A 21,733-nucleotide genomic window follows, 5' to 3' on the forward strand; every position below is an offset into this window, starting at 1 on the left:
CACTTAGCCTAAGTATCATGTGACATGGGCTGCTAACATATGTTGTTATCTGTTCTTAACAGTCCAAATGCTAGTTCCTCGTGTAAATACTTTTAGTAATAATGATGATAAACACAACCAGATTCTCTTACCTGTGAGGAAATACAGGATACTAGAACAGATAGAAGCCTTTCATTTCCTTGTCAATTCTACCTTTGAGTTCTGCACAGGTCACTCCTTACCCTAATACACGGGGACCCGTCCTGCCCCAAATCCCCAAATATGGACACACACAGTGCTGTCTCTGGGAAGGGCAACTTCAGATATGGGTGAAGCTTGATTTGAGTCTGTGTGAGTGAGGGTGCAGCCCAGGTAGCCTCTGTGTATCACATCTTCATTGGAGTAACTTGGTGTGAGTAACTATACCTCTTCCCGAGGGTGTTGCAAAGGTGAGATGAGATATGTGTGCAAGTGTCTAGCACTGTGTGTGACCCATAATAGGGAGTCGAGAGAGACTCCCCCCCTTTTTTTTGAGAGAGAGACTTCCTTTTAGTTTCTGGGGTCATTCTCAAGCTTCAGCTGTTGTTTTGGGGGGGGGAAATGCTAAGCATGGAGTTTGGAGCTTAGCAATACTGATATGATGGATTATTTCTTAGACCAGTCAAAACATTCTGTTTCTATAAGGAAGAAAGAGAATTCAACAAAGCAGCTAACTAATAATCTCATAAAAGTTTGGAACATTAATTCTCCAGAGGAAAACTTCAATCAGAAGTTCCCATCCTGGTTCTTTGTAGATGGATAGTAACTGAGGGCTGTGTGAACACTTCCCTCAGTGTGGGACACACATTCGGTGCACCTGTCAGGAATGGCAGCAGATGGCTTGTTCCGGGAGAGCTGAGTCTGGTGAACGCAGAGATGCTTGCATGTTCCTGCCAACTGCTGGGCTGCGACTATAGACAGATGTCTGCTGATGACAATCATCAAAACCCAATAGAAATCAATTCTTTACGGAAGAGGGAACATCTGAAAACAAAGCTGCCAGTCAGCCACCTCCTCATTAGTGTGATCAAAACCCATGGTCTGCAGCCACAGAACATTCTGCAGCCCTGGGAGGCACAGGGCAGGGTGTGGGACCTGCCCACCCACAGGGACAAGTACCCCGGGCAGAACCCAGGCCTCTGAATACTGGAGGGAAGCAGAGAAAAGGGGTGGAGTGGTGTGGTGTACTTTCCACCCGCCCATCCAGGGTGCTGCCAGGTGTTAGGCACCAAGAGGAACAGCGTAAGGAACAAGGAGTGAGGTGACAGGAAACACTGTTTATTTTTGGCTGCTCCCAGCCTGATCACTGTGCTGTGGTTTTTCAGCTGAATGAAAAAGCAAGACATGACCCTGGCCAGCTGGCTCAGTGGTAGAGCACTGGCCCAGCATGTGGATGTCCTGGGTTCAATTTCCAGTCAGAGCACACAGGAATGATGCCCATCTAATTCTCCACCCCTCCTCCTCACCCTTCTTTCTCTCTATCTTTCTCTCTCTTCCCCTCATATCTCATACAGCCATAGCTCCATTAAAGCAAGTTGGCCCTAGGCACTGAGGATGGCTTCATGGCCTCTTCCTCAGGCACTAAGAAGAGCTTGGTTGCTGAGCAATGAAGCAACACCCCAGATGGGTAGAGCATTACACTCTAGTGAGCTTCCTGGGTGGATCCTGGTCGGGGTGCATGCAGGGATCTGTCTAAATAAAAAAAGAAAAGAAAAGAAAACACGAGTCACACAGACAAATAGACAGAAAAGGAGGCAACAGCTGTGAGGAAGGGGCCTATGGTCAGTGTTCTTCCCTTAGTGTCTGCTCTGTATCCCATTTGTACTTCCTCGTGTAAACCAGAGGCACAAGGAGTTCAATGAATTACTCATTGCAGACAAAGCCTGAAGCATGGAGTCCTTGTGTTGCCAGCCTGAGGGGCTCACAGACTCAGCAGAAAGAGAGCAGCAATGAAAGTCCCTATTTCAATTTCAAGCCCAATTCTTGGCAACTCTTTCTCTTCAGTTCCCACAACCCTAGGATTATTTGAGGAGTTAGGATGCTAATCCACTGCTGGTCTACCTCTGCAATTTACCCGCAACTCCAGAATCCACAGCACTGAACACCATGTGCTTTGGTTTAATTGTTGGGTAAGCTTAGCACCAACATCAATCAGTGTGGAAGCAAAATCTATTTTAATATTCTGGATTGTGCTGCAAAAATACCAGTGAGGTCAGTACAGGAGCTGCCCACAACCATTCTGTGGGTGCCTGTCTAGATTCTGAAAAACTCAGCTTTTTGAGACAGAGCCAGCCCTAGCTAGCTCAATCTGTAAAAGATTGATTTAATATGGCTAGATCTAGATCGTTCCACGAAGTGTGGTAATCAACCTTGTAATTATTGTTGCATTTCAACAGTGCCAAAACAGCCTGACTAGGCAGTGGTACAGTGAATAGAGCTTCAGACTGGCATGCAGAGGATCCAGGTTCAAAACTCCAAGGTTGCCAGCTTGAGCACAGGCTCATCTGGCTTGAGCATGGGCTCACCAGCTTGAGCGTGGGGTGGCTGGCTTGAGCTTGGGATCATAGACATGACCCTATGGTTGCTGACTTGAGCCCAAGGTCACTGGGTCACTGGCTTGAGCAAGGAGTCACTCACTCTGCTGTAGTCACCCGATCAAGACACATATGAGAAAACAATCGATGAACAACTAAGGTGCTGCAACAAAGAACTGATGCTTCTCATCTCTCTTCCTTCCTGTCTGTTTCTTTTTCTGTCTCTGTCATTAAAAAAGTTATATATATTGCTGAAACATGTAATCTTATGCTAAAAAGAAAGGCACTTACCAGTTCTTTGAGATGCTCATTACATTTCAAAGATCAACAGAGAACACTGGTCACAGACAGAGAAAACATGCATGGTGCTCTGGAGAGACTGTGGATGGACTCACTGACCTTTCAGAAGTGACCCTCTGAGATTGGACTGGTTGTTTGTGGTGAGTACATGGACTGAGTCACGAATGCTTTTCTTGGTGGGCTCAGTTTACCAATAGTAACCTGGAGCCGCCTCCTAGGAGTCACTGCTGACATGATTTAGATGGCTTTGAGCATAATCAGTTGGTTTAAAGAATAATTTATTTCTATATTTACTCTTGTTGAAGAATGAGATTAATTGGTTGTTACAGGGTCAGTTGTGGGATGAGAGAGACCAGTGTTCTCACTTGAGTTCATGGACTTGCCTGAAGTCACACTGAACCTATGGCCAACCCTGTCACCCAGCATAGACTCACATCTTCCATGAAGATCAAAAGATTTTATTCAGAATTAGGTAGAAATACTCAAATTAGTTGCTCTCTGTTCAATTACTAAACCATGAACAAAGAGCCACTTCTAAACATAATGGAGAATGTCACTATAACTTCCCGATATGGGATTCCACAGCCGTTGCCATGGCAAATGAGCCAAATCTAAGCCTCTGATTAAAACGAACCCTTTTGTGAGAAATAATCAGGATTCCTATTAAAGTGCTCCCTTAACACCTGAGTCTTTCCATTTCCTATAGATTCCTCGAGACTGGAGCTGAGGGTGCCTCCTTGAAATTTGCTTTTTGTCATTTATATAATAACTGAATTCTTTTTGTTCCATCAGTTTCTTGACTTCTTTTTCAGTAACATAAATGTGCTTTAATCATTCGGATTATCTGAATGTTTCGGTTTCAGTTATGAAAAATAGATTGCTGGATAGTGAGGTTATGACTTATATTTGTTTCTTCTAGAATGAAATTTTACCTCTAAATATGAAGGGTTTTGAGTGTTTGATTCAATATAGAATGTAGAAAATCTATCTCAGATAGGAAAGAAGAAGAGAAACTTCTAAATGAAGTAACGGGCAGCCTGGAGATAGGAATTCCAGTGTTGGTTTTGATAAATCTATACCCGAAGGCTACAAATGTTTCTGAGAAAAATCCTTGAGGCTGATGGGATGTAAGTCTGTCTGGACAAGAAAAGTAGGATTTAGAGATTGTGTTGCCTTTGTGCCACTATCAGCTAAAACAGAAATGCAGCGACAAATTGGATGATGTAGTCATCCCTCCTTTCTAATGACCCTCCTTTCTAGTTGCCCACTTTCTGCCCTGAAACTTTCCTACCAGCGGTGCCTTCAGGGTGTCCTTTCATCCGGAGCCTCTCCCCTCAGCTTCCTGCAGCTGCAGCCCGGTTCTCTCCAGGCAGACTTGTCACTGACCCAGAAAGGATTGGTAGTTTAAACTGGTTCTGAGTTTAAACCCTTTTCATAGGAGGCAGCAGGAAAAGAGCAGCTGTCGATTAGTCTAGGAGAGATATATGATCCTGAGCAAGGAGCCGGAATCAGTCTGGGCTACGTTTTGGAAACGAGGAATTGGACTCAGTGGTTCCTTTCAGTGCTATCATGCTGTCTTTGGGCAAGGAGCTCATTGCCTATGAAGTCAATAGAGTATAGATACACTGTTATTGTTATTAATTAAATGTCTTGTGCCAAATGAAACTTTTTAGTAATCATAGACATGGAATGGAGGATTGAGAATGTTCCCAAGTTAGTAAATACTATGTGTATTTAGTGTTTGGCTAAAACCTATGTGCACTCTCTTGATGTTTTGTGTGTGAATTAATTAATATGAGTGTTTGTTGAATGAATGCATTTTAATCTCTATACTCACAGAGCAGGCAGTTTTATTTCCTTCTTTAAGGTGACTTACACAGTTATATTTACAAAATGATGTTCAGTAAATAAGAGAAGTACTAATATGTATATATCTTATTGTCTTCTCTCCTTTTTACAAAGTAAAGATTAGTCATTAAACTTAAAAGTAAAGGCTTTGTTAGAAAAAAATGTCACTAGTGTGGTGAGAGTCATTTAAAAATAGAGATTTGGGATGTTTCCCTTTTTTTATATTTCTCAATCTTTATTATTTTTACTTTTTACTTATTTATGAGGTTATGTATTTTACTGTGGTAAGAACACTTAATGGGAGATCAGTCCTCCTCAATGTCTAAAATACGCTGTCACTGACTGTAAGCACAATGCTGTCCAGCAGAGCTCTGGAGCTCACCTGACTTGCTTAGCAGAGATGTTAAACCCTTAAGTAACTCAACATTTAGCCCTCCAGCCCCCTTGATTCTTTGAATTTCACTATTTTAGATGATTCATATAGACTGAATCATGCAGTCTTCATCTCTCCTGGACTTGTTCATTACACTTATAATGTCTTCACGGTTCATTCATACTTTCACATATTGCAGACTTTGCTCTGTTTTTTAAAACCGAATAATATTCCATTGTGTGTACATCTATATGTATGTGTATACACACACACATGCCATTTTCTTCACTCATCGTCTGTCTGTGGATTTCCAGGCTGTTCATGCATCTTGGCTGCTGTGGATAGTACTGCAGTAGTAAACAGGGGTGCTAATATCTTCTTGAGGTCATGATTCTAAATCTTTTCTAAGTGCTCAGAAGTCACATCACTGAAGTACATGATAGTTTTGTTCTTAATTTTTTTGAGACATCACCATGCTAGTTTCCCTAATGGCCTCATTCTGCATCCCACCAACAATGTACAAAGGTCCAGTCCCTCCACAGCCTTGCCAATGCTTGCTTTGTTTTGTTTTCCTTTGATGAGAGCCATCTCGAGTGCTGTCTTGTGTGGTTTTGATTTGCGGTTCCCTGATGATTAGGTGAGCATGTTTTTCATACACCTGTTAGCATTCATGCGTTGTCTTTGGAGAAATATGTTTTTAAGTCCTTAGCCCATTTTTAAACCAGGATATTAGTTTCTTGTGTTGATGTAAACAGTCCTTCTATATTTTGGAGAGTAATCCTTTATCAAATATACAGTGTGTCCGTAAAGTCTTGGTGCACTTTTTGACCCGTCACAGGAAAGCAACAAAAGACGATAGAAATGTCAAATCTGCACCAAATAAAAGGAAAACTCTCCCAGTTTCATACCTATTCAGTGCAGTTCAATGTGGGCTCACACACAGATTTTTTAGGGCTCCTTAGGTAGCTATCTTGCATAGCCTCTACAGACTCGTCACTGACTGATGGCCTACCAGAACGGGGTTTCTCCACCAAACTGCCGGTTTCCTTCAACATCTTATCCCACAGAGTAATGTTATTCCTATGCGGTGGCACTTGTTACAAATGCGCCGATATTCACGTTGCACTTTGGTCACGGATTCGAATTAAGAGAGCCACAGAACACACTGAACTTTCCTCTGTACCGTCCACATCTCTACTGGCATGGCCGTGGGCTGCTCTGCTGTATATACGGTGTTACGTCATCATCTGCGCATGCGCACATGCTACCACATCATCCTACAGAAACTGGGAGGGCTTTCCTTTTATTTGGTGCAGATTTCACATTTCTATCATATTTTGTTGCTTTCCTGTGACCGGTCAAAAGTGCACCATGACTTTACGGACACACTGTATTTTCTCCCTTCCACCGATGGTTTCTAGTGCTGTGCAGAAGCCCTTTCATTGGTGTGGCTCCACTTGTCCATTTTTGCTTTTCTTGCCTGTACTTTTGGTGTCATATCCAAAAAAGTCTTTGCTAAGACTCATCTTATGAAACTTTTCTTCTGTGTTTTCTTCTGGGAGTTTCATAGTTTCAAGCCTTGCTTTTTTTTTTTTTTTTTTTTTTTGTATTTTTCTGAAGCTGGAAACGGGGAGGCAGTCAGACAGACTCCTGCATGCGCCCGACCGGGATCCACCCAGCACGCCCACCAGGGGGCAATGCTCTGCCCATCCAGGGTGTCACTCTGTCGCAACCAGAGCCAGTCTAGCGCCTGGGGCAGAGGCCAAGGAGCCATCCCCAGCACCCGGGCCATCTTTTGCTCCAATGGAGCCTTGGCTGCGGGAGGGGAAGAGAGAGACAGAGAGGAAGGAGAGGGGGAGGGGTGGAGAAGCAGATGGGTGCTTCTCCTGTGTGCCTTGGCCAGGAATCGAACCCGGAACTTCCTCACGCCAGGCCGACACTCTACCACTGAGCCAACCGGCCGGAGCCTCAAGCCTTACTTTTAAGACTTAAATCTATTTTGAATTGGTTTCTGTGTGTGGCCTAAAATCAGGGTACAAATTATTTATTTAATTAGAGATCTCCAGTTTTCTCAACACTATTTGTTGAGACTATTCTTTTCCCATTGTGTATTCTTGACACCCTTGTCAAAGATCAGCTGCACATATATACATGGATTTATTTCTGGACTCTATTCTGTTCCATTAGAGTGAATGTCAGTCTTATGCTAGTACCATACCGTTTTCATTACTATAGTATTTAAATATATTTTGAAATTACAAGGTGTGATGTATTCAATTTTGTTCTTACTCAACATTTCTTTGGCTATTTGGGATCTTTTAAGATTTCATATGATTATACAATGTGTTAAAAAAATGCCATTGAGATTTTGATCCAAATTGCAATCAATTTTTCAATTACTTCAGATAATATAAAATTTTAATAATATTAATTGTTCTAAACTATGAACCAGAGGCACCTTTCCACTTATTGGAATCTGTTTTGATTTCTTTAATCAGTGTTTTATAAGTTTCATTGTATAAGCCTTTCATCTTCTTGGTTAAATTTATCCCTAAATATTTTATTCTCTTCAATGCTCTTTTAATTAAGGGATTGTTTTCTTAATTTCCTTTGAGATAATTTGCTCTTAGTGTATACATATGATTTTTGTATGTTGATTTTGTATCCTGCAATTTTACTTAATTTGCTCGTTAGTTCTAATAGTTTTTTAAATGAAGGTTCAGTGTTTTCTATTTATAAGACCATGCCTTCAAGCAGGTACATTATTACTCCCTCCTTTCTTATTTTGATATCCTTTGTTTCTTTTTCTTGCTTAATTACTCTGGCTGGGACTTTCAGTACTGTGTCAAGTAGGAGTGGCAAGAGTGGGCATTCTTGTTTGCTCCTGATGGAGGAGAAGAGCAGTCAGTGTCTCTGCGCTGAGTGTGATGGCAGCTGTGGACTTTGTTAGGTTGAAGTGCTTTCCTTCTATTCCTAGTTGGTTGAGAGTTTTTATCATGAAAAGGCATTGAATTTTTTCAAACACTCTTTTTGCATCTATTGAGATGATCATGTGCTTTGTATTTTTTATTCTGTTAATGTGATGTATATCACATTAGTTAACTTTCATATCTGAATCATCCTTGCCATCGGTAATCAATCCCACTTGGTCACAGTGTGTGATCCTTTTAATGTGCTGTTGGATTTAATTTTCCAGTATTTTGTTGGTGATTTTTGCATTCACATTCAACAGGGATATTGGCTTCACTGGTGAATTCTACCAAACACCTAAAAAAAAAAAAAAAGAATTAACACCACCAAGCCTTCTTAAACTCTTCCAAAAAACATTGAGGAGGCATGAACACTCCCAAAACTCATTTCATGAAGTCAGCCAGAGAAAAATATCACAAGAAAAAAAAAACTATAAGCCAATATCCTGATTTAAATTCTTGGCACTATTTTCTTATTTTGAATATCTAACATATGTTCCTCTGCTTTATTCTGGCATTGTGCTTTCCAAAAGTGTTGCTTTTGGAAAGTCTCATTATTATAATAGTTTTGAGACTGATTTTACACCCTATAAGTCATTTTTTCTTTATATCTAAGTGCACAAAGACATTTTGCTTTGTCTTTTAAAGTCTGGTAATTTTACTGAAATATGTCTTGATGTGTTTGTTCAGAGTTAGCATTCTTTGATATGTGTTATGCTTTCAATACCTAATTTTCAATAATTTTATCTCAGAAAAGCTTTCTTGGATAATAGACTATTTGTTCTGTTTCTTCGCTGGTTTCTACACTTCTTCAGGAACTCTCTAATGAGTACACTGGATGTTTGTTTTTTACTTCCTCTCAGATCCGTTTTGATATTTTTTCTTTATTTCCTTTTGAGATTTAAAGATTATAGCCTTTGCATTTTTATTTATTAAGGCATTACTTGTTATTTGTTCTTGTGTTTTTTTCTAATTTAGACTTTATTTCCAAAATATTTTTTCTATTTCTAATTGATTTCTGAATTGTATAAGCTTGTTTCTGAGTTAATCTCACTCTGATTTATGTCATTTTTTATTTCTTCAAGTTTTTCTTAATGTTTTTTAGCTCACTTCTGAATACTTGGTTATATTATTGATCTGTTTTATAGGCTTGTCTTTCTGTTATACTATTCTTATCTGCAGGAATGTTATTCTCTCATAACATTATATAGACTCTGACCTTATGGTTTACTCTTTCTCACTTTTTAAAATACTGATTTTCCTGAATTTGCAAAGAAGGCTGTGTTCAGAAGAGTTTTTCTAACTTCACAGAGCTCCCTCGTAGGAGGTTGTCCTGTAGTATTGAAGAATATGGATTCCTGGCCCTACTCTTGTCTGAAGCTTCTTTGTCTCTGAGACCCGTCTTGCCCCAGGAGGTCCTCCACAGGGCAGGCCCCAAACGTACTGTCTGAAGGAGGTGATTTCAAGAGTTCACAGAAGCTCCAGGGCTCCAGCCCAACAAGCTGTATTGAGATGGTTATGCTCATCCATTCGGAATAACACTCCTCCCGGTTTTAGCTGAGAACTTCATGTTAGCCATTGTGCTGTCTAATGAACCTGTGTGGCTGTCTTGGAGTTCTCCTGTGCTCAGGTCTGTCCTGTGTCCCAGTGGTCCCTTTCTTTCTCCTGCGTGTGCTGTGGTACCACATAGCACAGAGCTGGTAGCTGTCTGAGATTCTGTGCTTACCCACTTGTCATTTTAGGCCAGGGGTAGTCAACCTTTTTATACCTACCGCCCACTTTTGTATCTCTGTTAGTAGTAAAATTTTCTAACCGCCCACCAGTTCCACAGGAATGGTGATTTATAAAGTAGGGAAGTAACTTTACTTTATAAAATTTATAAAGCAGAGTTATAGCAAGTTAAAGCATACAATAACAATTACTTATCAAGTACTTTATGTTGGATTTTCGCTAAGTTTGGCAGATTAAATCTTTATAAAACAACTTACTATAGTTAAATCTATCTTTTTATTTATACTTTGGTTGCTCTGCTACCACCCACCATGAAAGCTGGAGCGCCCCCTAGTGGGTGGTAGGAACCAAGTTGACTACCACTGTTTTAGGTTCATAATAATATGTACCTTGAAATCTAGTTTTGTTGTATTTGTTGTCTATGGGGTTTTTGTTGTTGTTTTTATCAAGTTGTTCTGTCTGTTTTTATGTGAAGATTTCAGGAATTTCAAAACCTATGCCACCAATATGGTCAATTTCTGCAAATCCCCATCATTATTTTTCTGGTTTTTACACATTTGTGAAGCAGGATAAGGGAATGGGCCTGGATGAATAGGACCAGACTCACGGTGGCCAAGGAGGGGAGAAATCTCAGCCAGCGAGTGCATAAAGGTCAGGGAGAGAGGAAGAAAGGGGAGTAAAATCAGACCAGAGAGTGAGGGAGAATTTTGAAGAGATTCTGGAAAACAAGTGCTCTGAAGAGGACAGAGTGATGATTCAGAGAGGCCCAGGGGAGTTTGAGAGGTGGCTAGACCTGCAGACTGGCTCCCTGTGCTGCCTTGATGAGAAACAAGTCAGGGGTAGGAATACTTTTCCATTAATTTTACAGTTGCACTATACATGTCTAACTTGACACTCCTCAAATACTGCCTTGTGTGGGTCACAGATTCAATGCGGTAACAAATATATATGTAAAAGTTACACATTTCTGAGCAAGCCAGGTAGCAGACTGTGGCAAGAAATGGATGTGGAAAGAGCTCAGAAAATTAGAGTGTGGTGAGTCTGCTACTTAGCAAGCACCCACATGGGTCAGTCCTCGCTGTAATTCTGGAGAGGGTGTTATCTCAGCATTCAAATCAGGCTTTGCCAGTTTGAAACCAATACACGGGGTGCTGTCCTTGCCCCATGGACAGACTGCTGTGATGGATGCTGATCCAAAGCTGTATGCCAGTCCCATACCATGCAACTCACATGCTGTTTCCTTTCATCCTCACAACGCATGTCAGAGAGCGGTAGTGTTCTTACCTATAGCAAGGAAGGATGACCCCTCTTCCACATTTGTGCTGCTGATAGGCAGATGCACTGATTGGAACTTAAGCAGAACTTTCTTTAGATCTACATCCCTGGCTTCCACCTGTCACTCCGTAAGTGTAAATGTGACCCGAGTCCATCCATTAGCTGTCAGTCTTCCAATCTAGGCCGACTCTCTCCATGCCCATCTTTATGCCCATGTACAATTTCCTGAAATTTCACCTGTTTGAGGAAGATTACTTCACAGCAGAAGGGGATTACTCTTTGGGCAAAGTTGTTCAGGGGCCTCCTGTTCTTGTGAGGGCCTCCTGTTCTTATGAGGGCCTCCTGGTGTGGGACAGCAGCAGAAGGAGCCAGAGGGAGACACTTGCATGAAGAAATCTTGGCTCGCTCCAGGATGAGCCCTTATATTGGTGACTGTCATGTAAAGGTCTTCAGTGAAATAACTCATCTCTAAGGTACTTTCTGATTTCAAACTACACAGTACTTAAGTAACATAAGGCTTAGAAATTATTTAAATTTATTTGTTATTTTATTCCAAAATTAGAGCTTTTTTTCTCTTTTACTAACCTGCAAATCTGTAAATTCCTTAAATCCATGGGGATCTGCAGTTTGAAAATACAGTGTGTCTGTAAAGTCATAGTGCACTTTTGACCGGTCATAGGAAAGCAACAAAAGACGATAGAAATGTGAAATCTGCACCAAATAAAAGGAAAATCCTCCCAGTTTCTGTAGGATGATGTGGCAGCATGTACACATGCGCAGATGATGCCGTAACACCGTGTATACAGCAGAGCAGCCCACGGCCATGCCAGTCGAGATGTGGACAGTACAGAGGAGAGTTTGGAGAGTTCAGTGTGTTCTGTGATTCGCTTAATTCGAATCCATGACCAAAGTGCAACGTGAATATCAGCACGTTTATAATGAAGTGCCACCACATAGGAATAACATTACTCGGTGGGATAAGCTGTTGAAGGAAACAGGTAGTTTGGTGGAGAAACCCCGTTCTGGTAGGCCATCAGTCAGTGATGAGTCTGTAGAGGCTATACAGGATAGCTACCTAAGGAGCCCTAAAAAATCTGTGTGTGAGCCCACATTGAACTGCACTGAATAGGTATGAAACTGGGAGAGTTTTAGAGTTTTCCTTTTATTTGGTGCAGATTTGACATTTCTATTGTCTTTTGTTGCTTTCCTGTGACCGGTCAAAAGTGCACCATGACTTTATGGACACACTGTATTTGAATCTCTTATTTTGTCCTCTAAGATTTCCAAAAACCTATCTAGAATTAACCTCAGTCAATTTGTAATACTTTTAAAAAGAATTAAAAACAGGCTCTTTATTTTTAAATTTTTAAGGCATATATTTGATACACTTTTCTCCCAGTTTAAAAAAAAATGTCATTTAAAATGAAAGGTTAAGAATGTTTAAAGAAATAAGACATAGATAATATAGTGTGAGTCACTATTTTTAAAAAGCAACAGTTTGGGGGAGAATAGAAACAGAGAGAGAGACAGCCTGGTCTCTGTGAAGGTGCACTTCCCCGTGACAGAGGCAGTGTGGGGCAGACAGAGCGGCAGGTGCTCCTGTGAGAAGGCAGCAGGACCCCGTGCCCAGCGAGGCTGTGTCTGATCTCAAACCAGCAGCCCCCAAGCCGGAGGCCACTGACCTGATTAATGTCCAAATCGGGCAACTAGAAACAGGGAAGGCTAGTGCTCTGATTTCCTAATTAAGCGGATGATTCAGGGGCGTTGACGCTGAGAACTCTGCTCCCCTGTCACCCAGGGGGGCTGGCGCCGCTCTCTGAGGGGCGGTAGGCAATGCAGACCCTCAGGCAGCCCCTAGGAACCCTGACCGTCAAAGCGCTCCAGCGCCAGGAGGTCACTGTGACAATCCTGCCCTGTTCCCACACCACACAGAGGAACACAGAGGCTGAGATGTCTACACTCTGGTTTTCCAAAGCACAAATGGAAATGTTTGTGCTGCTTGTTAGAAAAGTGCAGTTGGTGATTAATGTAACTGACGATTATCAGAGACTTAGTGGAACGTGACTGGGACCTGAGAACCACACCATTCCCTCCATCTGCTTGGATCTTTCCGACACAGAGGAGGACTAAGCTGTGTGTGAGAAAGGGGCAGAATCTGGGCTCTAGGCCATCGTCTGCTCTTCACCGCTGTCTCAGAGCCGCAGCTCTTCTGCCACTCTCAGATCCCAACTTCTGCTCAAAGGGGCATGTGCGCTATGCCCACTGACGCCAGTCTCTGCGAGCTCTCACAGACCCTCCTGCACCTTCACAACCTGTTCAGAACAGGAGGGCCAGGCTTTGACATGTCCAACTTGTTGTCTAGCTAACTTCCCATCTGCTCCTTCACCATCGCCTTCCAGAGGACGTCTGCGTCTCTGCGAGAGGGAAGACTGTACCACGCCACCAGGTCTGCTTCCAAAACCAGGGATCCAGGATTTGGGGCTCACAGTGGGAAGGGAAGGGGCTCATAGTGACTCAGAGAACAGAATAAGGACAAACAGTCCATTGAGAACAAAGCCACGTTTCCCTTCATTGCTGCGCCCCTGACTGGGGGCTGGACAGCAGCCATGCCTGCCAGCAAGAGCTGGACACAGAGGGCCAGAGCGTCCAGAGCTCCGGGTCCCATTTCTCACTGCTTTTCAGGCATTTTGGGGGAAACCGCTGCGAGGAAGGCTTCATTCGGGCGTTCTGAAGGTGGGTGGTTAAGACAAAACCCTGCCTTTAAGGAGCTCACTTCACTGAAGGTGGGGGAAGTGGACAAGTAAACACAGACCACCGCAGGACATGGTGAACCCTGTAACCCAGGGAGGGAACTGGTGTCACAGGGACAAGCTGGGGGGAGGTGCCTATCGTGTGAAGGACGGTAGGTGGCTTGAGGGGAGGAGGGGCCACACAGGACGACGCTGAGCTGAGTTTGGAAGATCTGAAGGAATTTGAGAAAACAGTATCTTCCCTCCCTTGTCATCCATGGCAGCACATGATAGTAAATCTTTGTAACTGGCTCAAACTGGACCCCACCACCACCCCCTCAATGTGAAGTCACCAACGTCTCCGTCTAACATGCTGGCTGGTTGTGCCATCTCTCACGTCACCAGTGACTGCAAACTTCAGAGTGAGATGGGCTCTTCACCTAATGACAGTGTCTTAGTTTGCTAAGAGGGGACAGTGAGTAATTTTAACTGTCCTTAAGTATCTGCTCTCAAGTCCCCAAGGTCTGTGTCTGTAAAATGACATTAGCAAGCAATCAGTGCCCAGAGATTATCTACCAACAAGGCAGGACCTTCATGTCTGAGCAGCTAAAATCCAATTGCAAGGGCTTGAGTGTTTCAACTGGGTAACTGAGAAAAAAAAATCTCATTTCCATAGTTCTGGCATGACAAATATGCAACATGTGATGTCGCCAGCTTGGGAGCTGCCACCTTCTTTGCTTCAGACCAGTCATGAGATGCAAATGGAATTGGCGTGACCTCTGACCACAATTACGTCTTTTTGTCATTATAACAAATTTTATTTAAAAACGTGCTTTGGGAAACGGAAATGACCATGGAATCAAGCATACCTTTTTCTCTCATATTTTCATCTCAAAGGAAAGCTTTTACTCAGCTTTTCAAAACACATTAAGAAATAATTTTGGCCTGACCTGGTGGTGCTGCAGTGGATAGAGCATTGACTTGGGATGCTGAGGACCCAGATTCGAAGCTCTGAAGTCTCCGGCTTGAGTACGGGCTCACCAGCTTGAGCGTGGGATCATAGAGATGATCGCATGGTCACTGGCTTGAGCAAGGGGTGACTGGCTCATCTGGAACCCCTCAGTCAAGGCATGTATGAGAAGCAATCAATGAACAACTAAAGTGATACCACTATGGGTTGGTGCTTCTCATCCCTCTTTCTGCCTATCTGTCTGTCTCTCTCTCTTCTTCTTCTTCTCACATGTGCACTAAAAAATACTACTAATAATAACTTTTGAAACTTTTATTGCTACTGAATAGCAAGCTTTTCAGATAAAGCTCAGATTAAAAACTTTGTATATTTTTTAGCTTAAATTCACTCATTAACATTTTTTATTATAAGCATGCAATGTTGTGTTTTGCTTTTGTTTTTGTTTTATCATTAGTTTCTTAAGTGGAATATAAAGGTGTTAAATTTTTTTATTTTTAAATAAGACCATTAAATAGGGCTAATCGGAAAATTTTCTGTGTTGTTCACATACAGAAAGGACTGGATTTAAGAGATAATCGAAACCTTTTTAGTATTTCAAATTAGGAAAGAAATTGGGTTTTCTATGACATTAGGTTGTCCTGCTAACAGAAGAAAAAAATCCCTAAGTAATTTCTGTTTGAAGGGCACAAGTTCAGTATTTCCTGATATATGATAGATAGAAGCACAGAAAAAATTTTAGTTGAAACATGCCGGAGTTGCTTATTCTGATTTGTGAGTGGGAAAGTTGAGACCCGGAAAGATGAAATGAGCCCTGTTTGGGCTCATAGCCGTGCCCAGGACACCCCGCACACTGTCTCCTGCTTCTCGTCTCCAGCAGTCCTTTTAGTTTTGTATTTTCAACCATGAAATAATTCCTTTGTTTAGGCACTAAGCCAGACAATGCAAACCCTTTCCTTGGCTGAGCTTGCATGTCCTGTGCCCATCCGAGGCTCTCCAAGTCCGGCTTAGCTGACTAGTCTCATGACCTTGAGGGGGGGTTCTGCCACTGTTCTGTTCTGGACCACCTGGTTCTCTTCTTTGTGTCCCTGAGACTCTAGAGGACAAGAGCCGAGGTGGCACCACTCACAACCCACCTGTCTGTCTACCTGGAGGAACAGGCAGGGGTAGCTCTAACGTGAGTGAAGCTCTCGTGTGGGCCTAGCACTGCTGGGTGAACGGTGCCTTTGTGACGGAGGTGCTTGCTGTGTGAGATGTCAGATGCAAATGAGTTCCAGGTGACGTTCCTCAGGAGGACCATCCACAGATTCAGAAAACTGGTTAAATATTCCAGGCCTCACACTGTCTGGATGTTGAGATAACTGCACATAATTTCCTTGGCTTCAGTACACTACGGACCAGGCATAATAAACACCACAAGAGGGAAACGTGCCAGTCGCTGGTGTGAAATGCCCGGTTAACAATGGAGAAATCCGCGGGGCTGGGAGCCACTCACAGGACCCAGTACTAACCCCGAGTCACATTCCAGCCTGTTTCCCAGATAACACATTTTCCCTGCAGATTTATATCCCATAATTCTCCTGGGTTTGTCCTTTTTCCTGATGTTGTGTCCAGGGCCTGGGGAAATGAAGTGCCCAGTCTTTTCGTAGCCTTTTGTCCAGCCGTCTGGTGGGTAGGCAGGTCCTGCCCCGCCCCTGCTCCCACTCCCACTGTCTCGTCCGTCTCCCTCCTTCCCTGGGATGATATGAGATCAGTGGTGTGTGGAAGGATCATCCTTGTCCTTGTTCCTGCCGTATGGCTAACTGCGAGTTTGTCACCCGCAGGACTACCAAGAGGCCTCCAATTTGGAGCAGTTTGTGACTCGATTTTTACTGAAGGAGACTCTGAACCAGCTCCAGTCCCTCCAGAACTCTCTAGAGTGCGCCATGGAAACTACCGAGGAACAGACCCGTCAGGAAAGGTAAGTTACACTCTTCATGCCCCGACTCCATGTTGAGGGAAGTCTGGTTGAGGAGCGTCACACTTAAACTGGGGAAAACTAATCCTGAGAATAGGTTTGAACAAACAGCAGGGACCACCCTGGGTACTTGCCTTATATTTTGCTCTAAAGGACCATTTTGCTTTTTCCTTTTACCGTCCATCAGTCATTCAGCAAATTTTAACTGAGCCCGTGGTGGATGGGGAAGGCTTTAAAAGGCAGTGACAATGCAGAGATGCCTGTTACCCGGTCTCAGTCCCTCAGAGGCTAAAGTCTGTTCCCTGCCCTGGACAGTGTCATGCAGCGTACAAGGTGACAAACGCTCCAGAGAGGGGCGAGTGAATGCCGAGGGATTGCAGCAGGTAAAGGGGTAAACATGGATAGCGGATCTTCCTGAGGACGGGGAGCTCAGCTCGCTAGTGGGAATGGTTACTAAAATGTGAAAGCGAGAGGAAAGAGCCTTACCTTACCGGCAAGGTGAACTGGGCCTCCTGGGGACTTCCAGATCTAATAAGCCTGACAACGGAAAAGGGGAAAGCTTTCGAAACCAGGACCCGCAACGGCTATCATGGAGAAGACAGGTAGTTGTGATGGTGTTTACAGTCATGTAAACAAAGATACTGACGGTGAAGAGAAACCTGAGTTAGAAATGGAGGAAGCAGACATCAGAGTAATTCATCGCACGGTAGGCGCTTTGAGTTAGTTACCCTTTAGAGAAGAGCTTGGCGACCTCTTTCTGCGTGTGTGACTCACACCTACAGATACGACTTACCTAACTTCAGCATTTTAAAGTAGGGAGAACCTGTAGGAAGTTTTTGGGACAGGCTAATAATAGACTGCTCTCGATGGCTGATATCTCTAAACAGATTGATGCACACGTGATTATTAGGACATCTCAAAAAAGCAGGGAATGTTCAACTAAGTGTTTCCAATGTTGTAAATGAGTCAGCACCACCCAGTTCTCAGGGAAGAGCCTGGTCTCAGACCTAATGAACATGGTGCCCACTCCTGGATGATCCCAGCAGTGTTTTCCCATTACAAACGCCCCACTTCAGTGCACCGGGTGATTCTTCGTCACATGGCTGAGCAGGGACAGCTGAGCACTGTAGCGGCTTTGGTCTCCTGGTCCTGAGGAGAAAGCGGGGCCTGAGGTGTTTCAGTTGTTTGGACATTTTTAGACATAAAATGGATTCTCTGTTTTTAGAATCAGTTATTTGCCACCTGATAAGGGGTTTGAGAAGGCCCTGCTCCCTGTTCCCCCGCCCCAGGGGTTTTTTGGGGTTACGTCCTACGTCTCCACTGCTCAGTGAGGGAGCCTCGGACTCTTGACTGCTTTGAGCAGTGTGTTGAATGAGAAGGAACCTGAGAACAGAGTTTAGGAAATGTGCAACACAGTAGAGAACTAACGAATCTTTTATTTTTAGGTTTCTAGCTGAAAAACATCTGGGAAGAATGGGACATATTACAGGTCTGATGTCAGCATTAGGGGAGTGCTGTCCTAAGGAGCCCAGGGGTGCCCATATCCCACCCCAAATCAACCTTCCTCCTCCCAGGAAGGTTTCTGGGGGGAAGGGACACACAAAAAGCAAACAGTAAGTGAGGTGTCATATAGGTTTGTGGCCATATGTTACCTGAAGGGAGACCTGCCCTTGGGTTTGCCTGGGGCCTCAGGCAGTGTGAGGGTTCTTGACTAAGCATCAGTTCTTCATTGTGGCACCTTAGTTGTTCATTGATGGCTTTCTCATATGTGCCTTGACCAGGGGTGGGCTACAGCAGAGTGAGTGACCCCTTGCTCAAGCCAGCAACCTCAGCCTCAAGCCAGAAACCTTGGGCCTCAAGCCAGTGACCTTTGGGCTCAAGCCAGCAACCATGGGATCATATCTATGATCCTGCACTCAAGCTGGCGACCAGGTTTTGAACCTGGGTCCTCAGCATTCCAGGTCGACACTCTATCCACTGCACCACCACCTGGTTAGGCCAGGTGATTTTGAAAGTATGTTTATTAAATCTGGGGACCATGCAACAAGGAAGGACCAAGGACAGAAGAAGCAACAGGAGAGCGAGGACTGTTTTCTGACTCACTGGGAAGTCAGAGAAGAGGGGGCTTTACAGGCAGGTCCAGGGGGTCAGCCCGGGATGAGCTGCCACTGTCCAGTGCTCCCCTGGTTGCAAGTCTCTGGGGACCTTAGAGTTTAGGAGAGACGGCCTGTGGGGAAGAAAAGGGGTGGGAAAGGCACAGGCGTGCTCCAGGGAGTGAGGGACTACACTGAGTCCTTTCTTGTGAGGGCTTTTAAAGGCTGGGAGTTTAGGGGAGGTGTTAGGGGGATCTCAATTGAATCATCAGTTTTCCAGGTGTTACTTTCAGGGTGTGCTCTTCACTGATTGGTCAGCACCAGGGCAAGGGGTCATTAGTCATTGCAGCTGAGGCATCACCTGAGATCCTGAGGTCAGCCGTAGCATTTTTTACCTGTTTTTTTCTTGCTACTGTTCTGGGCCTGGCGTTGAAACACAGCTGAAGCCTGTATGTCATCTCTGGGAAGGATGGCCAGGGAATCTGAACCACACAGCCAGCGATCTGCCAGGGGAGGAAGGCCACCCTTAGGGTGAGGTCCAGTGCCAATTTGCCCATTGCTAGGCACCTAGCAGTGTCTGCCCTGGTGACCGTCTGCATCTGCCTGTAAACTGCTTGGCCAGTGTGTCCAGCTCTGTTTCCCCATTCTACTTGCCAAGAAATGTCCTGGTTTTTTTACTCTTCTGTCTCAGTAATATCTACTGTGGTCCCTGGTGACCCTGACTGCATGTGAATTAGGCCCTGGCCAGAGGGTCTGTGTCCCCCAGGTCCTGTGTCCTATGACCTGACACCAGACACCACAGGGAGGCCAGCGCCAGGGCCTCATGTGCAGAGACGGATGTAGGGAAGATCACGTCCCTTTCTCCTGATCTCAAACAAGACACCGGGAGGGAGGGAGCCTCCTCGGGGGGAAGACTGGACTGAGCATCTCCCTGGAGGGCACATCTCCGTCCTCCCGGGTCTGCGTCCTCCCTGGAGCGCACGTCTCCTCACCTCCCGGGTCACCGTCCTCCCTGGAGCGCACGTCTCCTCACCTCCCGGGTCACCGTCCTCCCTGGAGGGCACGTCTCCGTCCTCCCGGGTCTCCGTCCTCCCTGGAGCGCACGTCTCCATCCTCCCGGGTCTCCGTCCTCCCTGGAGGGCACGTCTCCGTCCTCCCGGGTCACCGTCCTCCCTGGAGGGCACGTCTCCCCACCTCCCGGGTCACCGTCCTCCCTGGAGCGCACGTCTCCTCACCTCCCGGGCCACCGTCCTCCCTGGAGGGCACATCTCCGTCCTCCCGGGTCTCCGTCCTCCCTGGAGCGCACGTCTCCTCACCTCCCGGGTCACCGTCCTCCCTGGAGGGCACGTCTCCTCACCTCCCGGGTCACCGTCCTCCCTGGAGGGCACGTCTCCTCACCTCCCGGGTCACCGTCCTCCCTGGAGGGCACGTCTCCGTCCTCCCGGGTCACCGTCCTCCCTGGAGGGCACGTCTCCTCACCTCCCGGGTCACCGTCCTCCCTGGAGGGCACGTCTCCGTCCTCCCGGGTCACCGTCCTCCCTGGAGGGCACGTCTCCCCACCTCCCGGGCCACCGTCCTCCCTGGAGGGCACGTCTCCCCACCTCCCGGGCCACCGTCGTCCCTGGAGGGCACATCTCCTCACCTCCCGGGCCACCGTCCTCCCTGGAGCGCACGTCTCCTCACCTCCCGGGCCACCATCCTCCCTGGAGGGCACGTCTCCTCACCTCCCGGGCCACCGTCCTCCCTGGAGGGCACGTCTCCGTCCTCCCTGGAGCGCACGTCTCCTCACCTCCCGGGCCACCGTCGTCCCTGGAGGGCACGTCTCCTCACCTCCCGGGCCACCGTCCTCCCTGGAGGGCACATCTCCGTCCTCCCGGGTCACCGTCCTCCCTGGAGGGCACGTCTCCTCACCTCCCGGGTCACCGTCCTCCCTGGAGGGCACGTCTCCATCCTCCCGGGTCACCGTCCTCCCTGGAGCGCACGTCTCCGTCCTCCCGTCCAACCCCTTCTGGTTGGACAGCACTCTCTCTTGGAAGCCTCCTCTGCTCTCAGAACAGGACCTTGTACGTCCCCCTCCACCACTGAGATTTCCCTCAGTCCCCTGACTCACAGCTGCTGTCAGTCTGTTCCTCGCGTGTTTATCCCCCATTGGACACTGAGTATCTAGGTGGCAGGGCTTTGCCTTGTGTCCCTTGCCAGCACCACTGGCTATGAAATGTATGAAACTGGCTGAAGAGTGGAGAGCCCAAGTCAAGAGAGCCAGAGGGTGAAGACCCGGGACAGTGACAAGACCAACCTGCCTGGCATTTGGGTGAAGACAGAGGCATTTACACGTGGAACTCTCATCAGAGGCTGTCGTTGGTGGTTGTGAACAGAGGAGACATGTAATGGAAACGAAGTTTTCAGGAGGTCAGTCACACCGTCCTGCTTAGTGACCATTCGAGGAAACACAGGGCAGCTTGGAGGAGGGTCAGTGTTTGCGCTAGGGTTCTGACTGCGCCACCCTCATGCCCCAGGGACGTGATAACTTGCTTCCCCTTCAGCATCAGCACAACTGGGCTTCATATTTATGGAACAGGGACAGAGGGCTCCTGGGAATGGGGCAGTTCTGAGAAGTCCTAGTCCACCCTCGGCCCTGTCAAGGACTCACATAGGCCACTCACAGCGATGAGTCACAGATGCTGTGTTGGGCACAGTCTGTGTCTGTTCATGTGGGACAGCAGTTTCTCAGAGAAGGGACAAGGTTTCAGGTGGCATTCTGTGGCACTCATGTCTGGGTAATGGGACCCACTGTGATTCAGTGTCCTTGGAAAGTGCCTGATAGACAGTGACAGGAACAACTATCTCGTTTCTGAAGTGTCCCCTGTCCTCTTATGCAAACCTCCGTCCTCACAAGCTGGAATTCTGAGAGCACAGTTCAATTGGGGTACATTTCTTTT

General features: G+C 45.7%; 1 protein-coding gene across 2 annotated transcripts in view; it reads left to right on the forward strand.

Moving 5' to 3' along the window:
- Window positions 1–21,733, forward strand: part of NECAB1 (N-terminal EF-hand calcium binding protein 1) — a 111,076-nt gene that overhangs the window by 56,498 nt on the left and 32,845 nt on the right. For both annotated transcript variants that reach the window (XM_066266515.1, XM_066266516.1), the window contains exon 6: window positions 16,568–16,704. In XM_066266515.1, the coding sequence (XP_066122612.1) occupies window positions 16,568–16,704 (137 nt within the window). The remainder of the gene's footprint in view (window positions 1–16,567; window positions 16,705–21,733) is intronic.

Source organism: Saccopteryx bilineata, chromosome 3, assembly GCF_036850765.1.
Source record: "Saccopteryx bilineata isolate mSacBil1 chromosome 3, mSacBil1_pri_phased_curated, whole genome shotgun sequence".
NCBI lineage: Eukaryota > Metazoa > Chordata > Mammalia > Chiroptera > Emballonuridae > Saccopteryx > Saccopteryx bilineata.